Source organism: Lates calcarifer, unplaced genomic scaffold, assembly GCF_001640805.2.
Source record: "Lates calcarifer isolate ASB-BC8 unplaced genomic scaffold, TLL_Latcal_v3 _unitig_1324_quiver_2399, whole genome shotgun sequence".
NCBI classification, from domain to species: Eukaryota; Metazoa; Chordata; class Actinopteri; family Centropomidae; genus Lates; species Lates calcarifer.
Window position 1 is genome coordinate 3,164 of NW_026115439.1, and position 13,579 is coordinate 16,742.

Genomic DNA, 13,579 nt, shown 5'->3' on the forward strand with positions numbered 1-13,579 from the left:
TCTCAGTGTTGAGTTTAGTATGGATAATGATGAGGCTGGTATTTAATATTTGGTTTACAATTTACAGTGAAATACATGGAGAATAATTACAAATGGCCAACAGTTAAAAGATTTTAACGATAAAGATTTAAAGATAAGTTAGAATTGCTTTGTATCTGGGTAACTTGGTTAAATCTTAGTTATTTGATTGAGAAGTTATTATTATTATATTACTATTAACATTATTATTAATAATAATATTTTTGATTATTGTTGTAAATGTTAGACATTCCGATGCATATTCCTTACCAGTTGGTGGCGGTATGGCGCCAATTCATTGTATGCCAACCGTCAGTAAACCAAAAGAAGAAGAACAAGAACAAGAAGAAGAAGAACCACTACATGACCCAGTAGACTTTGCGGTTCGCGAATCGAGAGAGTTGTGTCGACCTTGGAGTTTGACGTGCGGCAGCATGGCTAACAAGGAGCCTAATGTAAGTGTTTAAATTCAAAGTTATTTTAAATAATGAGTTTTTCAAGGCGCTGAGAGACATGTTTATTTACCAGTAAAGTAACTAATGGTCTGTTAATGTGTTAATGTTCACCCTATTACCTTGCTAGCTGCAGTAAAGAAAACGTTAGCCAAGTTAGATCAGTTAGCATGTTGCATTAGTTGACTGTTGGAGCTCGTGCATCGCTAAACTTCACAGGCAGCCGTCGGTAATAGCAAAGTGACTGCTGACAGGTATTAATAAACTAATATTTTACACAGGTATAAACAGAGACGTGTTGGAAGTGGTTACTAGGCCTTGGCTTATTCATTCAGTCTGCTCAGTCATTTTGAGATGAGTCCAGACCAGTGAATATTCCACACACACACACACACACACACACACACACACACACACACGTGCTTAGTATTGCGGTCGACGTTACCTTTGACACCGCTTCAAAACTGTGAGGTAGGTGTGTGTGGGCTCCAAACTGTTTAGTGAATGAAACAGCACCCGAGAGTGTTTCAGTGTGTGTGTGTGTGTGTGTGTGTGTGTGTGTGTGAACGAACGTCCCTTCCTCTAAGCCATCTTCTGGAGCAATGATGAAGACGAAACAGCTGGATCACCAGTCAGTCTGCGTGTTTGAGCAGCTTTGTAATGTAATATAATGTGATGTCCAAATAATTCACAGTCATTAAAAACCTATATTTTGTAGGGCTGCCTATCGGCACCAATCTCCAGAATCAATTTCGATTCACAATGTCCAGAATCAGTCAATTTTAATTGGATTCTTGATGAATTGGTTACATCAGATAAATACTAGTTTTCTGAGAAGTGAGCATCACTGTTGTTTCTTTGAATATAAAACTGTACACAGTGCACATTACAGGCTAAATTGTAAACACGTTTCCTGGTTAAAATTGTCGACCAAGGATATTTTTTTCCTTGCAAATTCAAAATGCTTTAAACATGATACAGCTGAACATTTTAGGCCCACATGTGCAAAACAGTTGAGCAAGAATAAAATAAAACATGCACCAATTACATGTTTGTGTTGAGAAGACTTTGGTGTGATTTGTGCAGACAGGTGTTAGCCAGTGCTTTCTACCTGGCAGGGATAAGGTAAAATCCACTCACTCTGCTCTTGACCTCCCACAGCCTCACATGTTGTAGCAGGAGACAAATCTCTTCAATAAACACAAACTGAAGCTGTTTTCACACATGACAATGTCTGGAAAATCAGGCCTGGACATTGTTTCCCTTTCACACATGCAGCATACAGCTGGAGCATGTCCATGTGTGATGTGTTGTCACCTACTGGAAATGCTCTGTTTTGTACAGGTGAGGAGTGACACCTGGGCAGAGCAAGCAGGAGAGAAGAATGAAGTGTTATCGAACATGCCCACCTGCTCCCTATGAATTCTGTGGACTGTGACTGACTTTATTCACACATTAACTCAGTCCATTACACAGACTTTATACTAGGTGGTACTAGATTATACTATATTATATTATACTACATTGATTTGGACATCTGTGTTGGAAAGGCTGATAGTATTATTCCCAATCCTGTCACATACTCTATATGTTCCTTTTCCTGTTAAACTGACACAGATGGTCTGCTAACATTATTGTAGGGCAGAGAAAGTGCCACCAGAGGTCAGTCATGATAAAGACAACTGGCAGAATAGGCTGGCTGGCTGGTGGGGATACAGGGTTCTACTCCCAAACCTTTTATACAGAACAGTGAGTTGGAATAATGGCACCTTGAAAAGGCTGTGTGAAAGGGGCTAATATTAATTATTACTATTTATCGTTTTATACAAATTAAAATTTTAATAGGTTCGATTGTTGTGGTTTCTGGTCACGCTGCTTCTGTCCTCTCTGTGTCACAGCTGCACTGTGAGCAGGGATCAGCCAGCTCCTCCATGCAGACACAGAAACAGCCACAGTGAAACAGGACAAGCGAAAATACTTGTTACTCAAGACCAATGGGTGTTTTTCCCAATTCCGGCATAATTCCAGAAACCTTCCAGTCAGAAGAATAAGTCCAAAAGTAGTTGTTGTTTCAAAACTGCTCACACAACTCTGGTGTGGGGACATATTGGTCTTAAGCTGTAACATCTGTTGTTAGCCTAAATCTCAGATAGTTATGTGTCCCCTGACTATGAATTGTAGCTATAGTAAATAACCTGGGTTACACTCTTCCCCTCTAAACTGAGTCTCTGCATGCACATCGGTCACACACAGTGCCATCCACCACTAACTTTTAGGAACACCAGCACAAAACTTAGAGGCACCACTTAAATCTACATTTAGCACAAGTATGATCAAAATCTACATAATAAGTTGTACTTTAATATGGGACACTGTGGGACACTGTAGTTAAAATAATCATCCCCCCAAAGTCAGGGAGAAGCCAATGGTTATGGTTAGAATATCTTTATCTTGTCTATACCCATATCAGTCTGGCTCCTACTGTTACTGGTTCCTTTTGATTAACAAAGAGCTGCATGTTTTTCAATTATTTTAAAGAAAGAATAAATTCAGAACAGAATTAGAACTGATTTGTTTATCAAATATAACTAAACACTGTTTCTAGAGCAGCTACAGTAACCAGAATATCAGTATGACCAGAACAACTTACTGTAACCTCAATAATATCACTCATATATTAAAGTTTATAAAGACTGAAGAACACAGTTCAGTCAGTATCAGTCCTTCCTCTGCTGCAGCTGTGATTCACTGTCTGGAGGTACTGCTGGTAGGCTACACATATAGCTTTCTTTTTAGCTTGTATGCAACGCAATGTTTGTGGCTGTGTAAAGTGTATTGAGAAACTGCAAACAGCTGGTGGTTTGAGAAAGCACTTATTGGCCTTTGTATTGCACACAGAGCGCAGTTGCTATAAACTTTAGCTATTTTAACTTCACCTGGTTCACTGTGTCCACCACAGCCTCTGCTCAGCTGATGGCTCTGTGTGTGAGAATACAGCCCTGCCCTAGAGAGAGCAGAGGTCAGAGGCAGTAATTAGAAAATCAGTGCGGCGGTCAGTGTTGATATTGAGGTTGGCCACCACAAATATATAATGTATATAGGAAACGCTGGATCTGACCTGAGAATGGGGGGTATACATATTTACAAGTTGTACTGGTGCTCCTAGTTGTAAAATTTAATCGCACCTTTTCTCAAAAGGCATGATGCCTCTGACCTTACAAGTTGGTCTTTGTATTTGTGAAATTAAATGATCAATTATTCAGTCAACCAATCGTTTCAGTGCTACTCTAAAGTCATACATCATACATGACTTTGATCTTATTGATTGATATTATTGTCTCTCTGTCACTCTCTACTCACACAAACTGTAGCGCTTTGTCCAGCATCTGAGGGATCTGGCAGGTCGAATGTCTTCACCTGGTGGCAGAGGGGCAGGATTAGGACTGAAGCTGCTGCTTGGAGCTGGTGCTTTGGCATATGGCATTAAAGAAGCCACCTTCACAGGTAAATATACTTGTACCCTACTTTCACACTAAGCCCTCAATATATGACGCAGATGTTTGATGTCTGTTAAATTCTGATTATATTATTAATAGCTGTTATTAACAGCAACAAAACATTTTTCAGAAAGCTATTTTGTATCTTTCTCAGTGCTTAAATTACATACATTAATCTGATATTCTTGTGTGTGCATGCATGTCTGTGCAGTGGAGGGAGGTCAGAGAGCCGTCATCTTCAACAGGATTGGAGGAATGCAGATGGACACTGTTCTGGCTGAGGGGCTGCATTTCAGGTACAATCAATTATTAATTCACTCACTCACTCACTCAGTCGCTTTTTTCAGCATCTATACTGGTCAGTCTGGTGTCTCTTATGGCTTTAATCTGTGTCATGGTCACAGGTTGTCATTTGTCATTTTTGAGTGGTTACTTACCTGAAGAAGGTGGGTTTTATGAAATAGCCAGTCTTAGCATAGTGTACTGGAATGCATGAGAGTGGTGTGCTGCAGATAGCCAACAGCCTTCCATAGATATTGTGATGAACATGAATGATAAACCTCATCTCTGAAGTAGGGATGGGACGATATACGATTTATCGCCCATCACGATAAAAAACACACACAATAAGTTGATTGTAGTGAATTTCCATCATCAGGATATTGTGAATGGGGATAATCTTTAATATCCTCACAAGTAATTTAAAGAAGCCTTCTAGCCATCATAGCGGCTATGCTACGGTATGCAGCCAACATCCTGTATTAATTTATACTGAATTGCCACAAGGGAGAGCTGCATCTTTTTTGTCGTTCAAAATACGTGTCATCATGGCTGAAGGCTCGGTTTGCCCATTGTATCCCCCGCAAAGGAAAGTTAAATCTGATGTGTGGAAATACTATGGATTCCAAAACAAAGAGCTCCAGGTGAAGTCAGTTACTTAATGTAGCAAGTGTTGGTTTAGTTATACTAATGTTGACGTTTATCTAAATGTTTGCTATGTTATGGTGCTGCTGTGTGTTGTGAAAGTTATTTGGTCGCCAGTGAATTAAGCTAGCGTTAGCCAGGTAACGTTAGCCATGTAGCTAAACAGCAAATAGCTCCACTGTCTGACCAGGGTGGAGCTGCTGTCTCCAGCGAATTGACTGCAGTTTACTACAGTTTTTCTGTAGTACGTTAACCGTAACATAAGGAATTAATTTAATTTGTAAGAAAATCCATCATCTCACTTGACGCAGCCTGTTGTAAGACAAAATATAAAGTTGCTATTTTTAGTATTTTCTAGTTTTTGAGTAAGCATATTAACTCAGTGTCAGACAGGAAAAGGCCTCATTGCAAGCTTTAGATAGTTAAAGGAGTGTGTGTCCTGTGAGTGCACTAGCTGTTCAGCTTAAAGAGCAACTTGCAGGTTGGAGACCACAGTGAATCAGTCTGTAGGGAATGATGTAGAATCAAGATTTTCAAAAAATATACAGATTATCATGATTAATTTTTATTCATTAACTAACCTCACATGACGTCCCTCCCCCCTTTGCCTTAAACACAGCTCCAGTTCTCCTCAGTACACCTGTACTCAGGTAGTTTGTTCCAGCATCTTGGGGAAGTTGCCCCAGTTCCTCTGTGGATTCAGGCTGTCTCAGTGTCTCTGTCTCTTCATATAATCCCACACTGACTCTGTGATGTTGAGATCAGGACTCTGTGGGGGTCAGACCATCTACTGCAGGACTCCTTGTTCTTCTTGTCTCTGAGGACAGTTCTTTATGAAGCTGACTGTGTGTTTGGACTCATTGTCCTGCAGCAGAATTAATCTGGGACTGATCAGACACCTCCCTGATGCTACTGTTGAAGGAGAGTCAAAACATCTACAGTGCCTAAAACTTTTGCACAGTACTGTATGTATACACTACAGTAATTTCTGGAGCTGTTTTGTGAAAGAATTTTGCTCCCGCACAGGACAGGCAGCCTGCACACACACAATGATTTGGCATGATAACAAATGGATATCACAATGTAAAACTACTGAAAAACACCAACTTACTGAAACACGACTGCTCATACTAACTGTCACCTACTACTGCAACGGCAGCTGTGGCTCAGGGGGTAGAGGGGTCATCCACCAACTGGGAGGTCGGTTGTTCGATCCCCGGCTCCTCCAGTCCGTGTGTGTGTATGTATGTATGTGTGTATATATATATATATATATATATATATATATATATATACACATGAATGAGTGAATGTGATCTGTAGTGTGAAGCGCTTTGAGTGGTCGATATGACTAGAAAAGCGCTATACAAGTACAGTCCATTTACCATTTACTGTACATTGTACAGAGTCAGAACTGAGCTAAGAGCTGAGCCAATATGACACGATGTTGAAATAAAAAATGCATTTTTAGACACTTGATGAAAACACCCTTTTATTTATGTGTTGTAAATAGTGCTGCAACTAAAGATTATTATGGTAGTTGACTAATCTGTTGATTATTTCTGTCAAACCGCCCATCTCTGCTTTCAGTGGGTGCAGCACCTGTTCAGGGTTCTAGTTTTATCTCACCTGCTCAAGTCTGCATACCTGAATGATTGAACACTAGTACTATTATGTTTTTTTTGACAGCCATATAGAACAACTGCCACACATATGTTTTAAATAGCCATATAACAGCCTATATTCAGAAATCAATAAAGCACAAATGTTATGATCCAACCATATATGTTTATGTGTAAAAGGAGATAACCTTAGTAGTGTTTTAGTTTAAATAATAGAATGAATAGATAGAGACTTCTTTACTCTCAAAAGTTTTCTGTGCCTTTTTTTTGCCTCTTCTTCGCCATGTTTCTCTTCCTGGTTTTGTATCATTCATTTGTTCTTAGTAATGCAGTCATTACAGACAATGGAAGTGATACTGCCCCCAACACTTTCTGTAGAGCACTGCACTAACAAGTGAACATTTAGATGGGTCCTCTTACAAAGTCTTAGTTTTATACAACGCGTTGACACTAAAATTCTGCGTCAACAAATTTTTAGAATTGATAATGTCGACTAATCGTTGCAGCTCTAGGGAGAAGCTGAGAGGGCTCAGTTGGCAATTAAATCCCCAAGACCTAAAACAAATCATTTTACCAGAACTACCTGTGCCATGACATGAGTATCTGTCTTGTAGGATCCCTTGGTTCCAGTACCCTATCATCTATGATATCAGAGCCAAACCCAGGAAGATCTCCTCTTTGACTGGGAGCAAAGGTATGATGGACGCTGGACACACACATACACACACACACGTGTCTTTTTATGGTTAGCGGGAGCCCACCTTTTGCTCAGTCTCAGGTCTTTGTGCCATAGATTCTGCAAGATGTTGGAAACATTTGTTTGAAATTCTGCTCCATGTTGACATGATTGCATCACGTCATTTTATGTAGATTTGTCAGCTGCACATTTATCTCTTATTCTATCACATGGCAAAGACATTCAAACAATGACTCATTGTTTATTATTGATTATGATTTTGTTGACTCTTGAGCAAAAAATATGATCATGTTTTTTTTCCCATATTGATCAATCTTGATATTTATGACTATATATATATATATTTATAATCCGTGAGTTTAAAGAGTATCCTGATAATGACTGATGCCTTTAGAAAACAGTGGGCTTATTAGTTAAACTTTGAGAATATAATTTATTTAAAAAAATAGAATAACAATTTACTTTGCAAGCATGTTTTATCTGCCTTAACTGCCTGTGAGTTCATACCTACAATCCAGCTCTTCTTTTCCATTGTGCTCAGGGGCATCACTAGCTGATAGGACTTGGTGTGGATAAAGAAACAGTTTGCATTTTCATACTCTCTGTGTGGTTGGTGGGATGAAACCTTTTCAGGTGATTGGGCTGTCTTAAGCTAGACTTCATCACTTTTAAGAATCCAAATCCGAATTGTTTACAAGAACAATGAAATGCTCTGGTGCAATATGTAAAGGATACAGATAAGGTAAACAACACATAAAAGTACAAAAAATTCACAAAAACTATTACTTTATCATTTTAATATTATATATATGACTATACACTAAAACACATTTACAACATGAACAAATGAGGTATTACACAGCTGTGCGGCCTGCTATGTCGGTGGCCGTGTCTGGTATGGATGAGTGAAGGGGGGTAGGTAGTTACATAGTTAACTAGTTAAGGATACTGGAGGGGAGGACTACAGCTAGCCTTCCTGCCAGCAAAGCTACCATTGGCTGATAGTGCATGTAATAACAGGCTGATAATTTGGCCTGACTTTTGCATGTTTCAGGTCGGCGTCTATCCATCTATGATTTACAGACACAATACTTGTCGGAACGTCTCCTCTGTGGCTCTTCCACTCCTGTGTACAGATGCATACGCGTAGACGCACATGAAACAGGAAGCGGGGGGAGAAACGTGACCATAAATGATCTTGATTGTTACATTTTTTTCTTTGCCATTCTTGAGAGGGTGGGGGGGTTGTGTTGGCAGGGCGGCCTGCACTGCTAAAATAATGGTAACACTGGGAAACACTGGGGCTGTTTGCACTGTAATCCTATGCTCAGGAGACTGTAGATGACTGTAGACAGGATTCGTACAGCTGACTGTCTGAGTAAAAAAACAACCACACAAACAAAAATAAAAAGCACAGAAAGGGAGAGCTCTGTGCCGCTACATCTGCATGCACTGCCATCTTGGCATACAAGGTAACCAAACCACTTCCATATTATCGCCGTGGTGAGTCTCATGTCTCATAAGTTTCATGTTCGGAGGATAATGTGAGTTCTTCCACCCCCCCTTTTTGTTCTTGTCGCCAGTTCCACTTGGGTTTCTTACTTGTCCATAGCTTTCTTTACCAATGATAAGCCCAGCAGTGCTCTGCAACAGGAAATACAGGCGACAGAACTTTGACATGCAGCCACACACTTCTTTCCTGACCTGCTGCTTTTGCATAAATGCCTGCTGTGTGATAGGTTGTTAAAATAAAATGATCTAATCTAAAATGCCCTAAGCATCTTCTAAATTGACATAAATTTTATCATGATCCCAGATGGAAATAGTTTTATCGCCCAGTCCTAGTCCTGACCCTTCCATCGTTATGCCTCATCAGAAATCCAGATTCATTGGACCAGGCTACATTTTTCCTTTCTTCAGCGGCCTAGTTTTTGTGAGCCTGTGTCTACTCTGCAGCCTCACATTTCTGTTCTTGGCTGATAGCAGTAGTTACTGTTTAGTCCATCTGCCTCAAAGTTGAGAGTGTTCTCCACTCTGAGATGTTTTTGTGTTCACCATAGTGTGAAGAGTGGTGATCTGAGTTACTGTAGCCTTTCTATCTAACCAGTATGGCCATTCTCCTTTGCTCTTTCTCATCCACCTGTAGAGCTCATGCTCACTGCAAGTTTTTTGTTTTTGTCACCATTCTGAGTAAATGTGATACTGTCGTGCATGAACATTTCATGAGATCAGTAGTGTCAGAAATATTCGCCATGTAGCCCATTTGGTTACATAATTTTAGGCATTGCACTACTTTCACATGATTGGCTGATACAAATACAAACAAGCCGATATTCAGGTGTTCCTTATGTAGTGCTCAGTAAGTGAACACACTATGGTGATGTTGGATGTCCATGTATGGCTTTGTATGTTGTTCCTGTACTCTATCACCACCTTAGTTATGCCTCTCAGTGTACATTGTTCCAACTTGCATCTTACACCCTGCTACTATGTGCCTGACTGTCACAGAAGCATCTTTGCTCAGTCTGTAACTTGGGTCATGGATCTGTTGTTTAGGGTGTGTTCTTGTGCTGCCAAGATCAGAACCTTTGTGCTATCTTTCAGGCTGGCCTTTTCTAACCACTGGTAGAATTTCTTGATGTTTGCCACTTCCTCTATCTGTTGATGATACATTCGATGGAGGGGCTTGGTCTGTAGGACTACGGTCACAGTGTTGTCACCACCCACAGCACTTGAAGATGAAGTACAGTATATCCATCCATCCATTCATTTTCTTCCGCTCATCTGGGATCAGGTCGTGGTGGCAGCAGGCTAAGCAGGGTATCCCAGACATCCCTCTGCCTAGCAACACTTTCCAGCTCCTCCTGGGGGATCCCGAGGCATTTTCAGGCCAGATGAGATACATAGTCCCTCCAGTGGGTTCTGGGTCTACCCCGAGGTCTCCTCCCAGTAAGATGTGCCCACCCTATCTCTAAGGCTGAGCCCCGCCACCTTGTGGAGGAAACTCATTTCGACCGCTTGTATCTGCGATCTCGGCCTTTTGGTCACTACCCACAGCTCATGACCATAGGGCAGGGTTGGGACGTAGACCAGCTGGTAAATCGAGAGCTTTGCCTTCTGGCTCAGCTACCTCTTCGGTCTGCTACAAGGTCTGTATTACTGCTGACACTGCGCTGATCCGCCAGTCAATCTCCCGCCCCTCTGACACAGACCAAGTAAAGTATATCTTGACTCCAATACAGTATTACTGTATACTAAAAATGGAGCACACAGTAAGTCCAAAGCCTGTATTCAGTAACATTAGTAGGATGCAGTCAAATTCACAAGTGTTTAACAGGTGACAAAGAACATATAGCCTGCAATATCTTGCAAATTTCGGTAATGCAAAGTTCCTATTCAATGAGCAGCAACATGAATTGTTAAAATTTCGATGCACATTGCAACTTCTAACACATTTAACTGGAGCTGTACCCAAATGAGAATTTCCAGTTAAATCAGATATTTTAGTTTGGGCTGATGCTTCAGTGTGCTGTGTGCTGGTATTTCCTGCTTCTGTTATCTATGGATATTTTTGTTTTTCTAAAAATGCTCAACATTGTTTCTGATGTTTTTTACATGATCCTCGCATACTGTGTACTATTCAGTGTCTCTCTGCGTACTGCTGCTAACACGACAGTCTAGCTCACCTGTGGAGCATCCACTCCATACTGAACCACTGTACCAGCCTACATGTCAAGTCTAATGTTCTGCCTGTATTTTAGTACCTTTACTGACATCTAACATGATCAGCATTTGTGTTATGAGAACTTAAATATTGTGTGTAAGTGTTGATTACACTCGAGAGAAGCTGAAGCAGTGATGTCGGGATCTGGTTTAGCTCAGGAATAGTTTAGTCGACCTCAGAGAGTATCAGAGGGGAGTGAAGAAGCATGGGTGCCGAAACAGGGTACATCTCTCGCTGCACTCTACCAGACTTTCTCATCACCCTTCCCTATTCATGGCAGGTTCTGTCAGCCGTTTGGTGGTTTTTAGACCAGACTACAGTAGGTTTGTAAAACTTTGTCGTCCCTTGTTGCTCTTTGTAAAATTAAAGTCTGACACTGAAGTGTGAGCCTAAGGTTTGAATTGGTGTTCTTCAGCTGATGATTGTGATCACCAGTGTTTAGGGGGCAGCCACCAGTAGGTGCATTTATCAAATCAAAGTCACTAAATGTATATTTAAAAAAATCTATATTGTATAGTTATAGTAATCTGTATTTCAGGAATGTTTTGAACTCCCCCGTATGAACAATTATTTTGAGAATATTATTATCTGCAGCTTCAGTTGTAAAGGCACAGAGAAACTGAAACTGAAATATGTGGATTTAGAAATTGAATGCATTTTGTTGTGATGCACTATGAAATTAAATTGGAAAAAAAAAGAGATCATAATGGTCTAAAAGACTTGTTTTGGATGTAAACACTGTTTACACCAGAGTATGGCACTAATATGTAAAGAAACAGTCAGCAGTGAATCACATGTGACACTGTACAATTATGAACACATTGGAAGCCTTGCATATAAAAGTAACAGCCTGTTGGTCAGAAAGTGTGGAGCTCCAGTCAGAGGCTGACCATTATTCTTGTGGACAACTTAGTGTATCATGCTTTATTTAGTCAGTGTATAATAACAGAGATACCTACCAATATATAATCTCTCAGTACTAGTTTCTAATGTGTGTGTGTGTGTGTGTATGTGTGTGTGTAGATCTTCAGATGGTAAACATTGCTGTGCGAGTGTTGTCCAGGCCCATGGCATCCAACCTACCAGTCATGTATCAACATCTGGGGAAGGACTACGATGAGAGAGTCTTGCCCTCCATTGTCAATGAGGTCCTCAAGTCTGTGGTGGCAAAGTTTAACGCCTCACAGCTCATCACACAGAGAGCACAGGTACCGTTGTCACCACAGCCGAACATCTGTGTACACTCTGCTGGGATGAGGATGGCCTGTGATACTTGTTTTATCCAGTTATAGTCACATTTTTCCCTTGATCAATTCAGGAAATCAACTTAGACTAGTTAATCTCTCTGTAATAACCAACTGTTGCAGCACTACCTACAACAATTACCAACACTGTAAGTGCAGTTGATTGCTGTGTGATGTTAAAATTGTTAGTTCAGTACTGAAAATTGTTGGTCTCTGTTATTGTCTAGGTGTCCCTGCTGGTCCGAAGGGAGCTGTTTGAAAGAGCCAAAGACTTTAACATCATTCTTGATGATGTAGCCATCACTGAGCTGAGCTTCAGCAGCCAGTACACTGCTGCTGTGGAGGCCAAGCAAGTTGGTAAGACTCGGTTTACCACATTCATACTGTCAGTCGTGAGCCATTCAGCTGCCTGTTTGTTATGTTGCTCAAACAGTCCATTCATCTAAAATATTATAAATGAAACCTGCTGATTATCACACGAGACTCCAATTCAAAAGGGTTCTTGTTTAATGCTCAGAGCAACTTTACATTAGCAGGACCTTCAGTATTGAGACACCAAATGTTACTTCAATATAATTGACCTAGCAGATCATCACCTAAGCTTAAGGATTTTGCAAGTGCAAAGTCAGCAATACTGAGTCACTCATCTGCTGTGTCTTTGGCTCCTCTCACCACAGCTGTTTTTTGGCTGTAACATGTAGTCCATGTTCACAAAATATGCTGAATCTTCAAGAAAAGGTTTAAATGATTGTTTGTAGAAATGTTTCTGTTGTTTTTAACTTTGGGAGTTTTTTTAAATCTCTTAAGTTTGTACCAAAAGAAACTACATCTGTGTGTGTGTCTGTGTGTGTGTGTGTAGCCCAGCAAGAGGCCCAGAGAGCCCAGTTCTATGTGGAGAAAGCAAAACAGGATCAGAAACAGAAGATCATCCAGGCTGAGGGAGAGGCTGAAGCTGCCAGAATGGTAACTGATTAGTCAGCTAACCTGGCATGTATATCTAAAATGGCAATGTCTGGACCAAATGAAGACTGTGTGTGTGTGTGTGTGTGTGTGTGTATCATAGCTGGGCCAGGCAGTAACCAAGAACCCAGGTTACCTGAAGCTGAGGCGAATTAGAGCAGCACAGAACATTGCTAAGACGGTTAGTACGACTGATTATCTCCTGTACAGATCATTTCTGTCTGTTTCACTCAGACTTTACCTGATTTTGAATAAATCTCACTAGAGAGTTAATGATGACAATGATGATGATAATGATGATGATAATGGCTGTTGTATCTGCTTCCAGGTGGCATCATCTCAGAACAAGGTGTACCTTAATGCTGACAGTTTGGTCCTGAACTTACAAGACCAGACATTTTTTAACAAGTAGGTTTCTCTCTCTCTCTCTCTCTCTCTCCC

At 40.6% G+C, this 13,579-nt stretch overlaps 1 protein-coding gene across 1 annotated transcript; it reads left to right on the top strand.

The window, feature by feature from the left end:
* Positions 1 to 334: 334 nt before the first annotated feature.
* On the top strand, positions 335 to 13,546 carry LOC108888323 (prohibitin-2; the record flags this gene model as incomplete). The annotated part of the gene is given in 9 exon segments (XM_018684283.2): positions 335 to 473; positions 3,842 to 3,974; positions 4,179 to 4,263; positions 7,128 to 7,207; positions 11,958 to 12,142; positions 12,406 to 12,535; positions 13,038 to 13,141; positions 13,242 to 13,319; positions 13,467 to 13,546. Coding segments are annotated over 9 exon segments (896 nt in total), but the record flags the coding sequence as incomplete, so codon positions are not given.
* Positions 13,547 to 13,579: the final 33 nt, after the last annotated feature.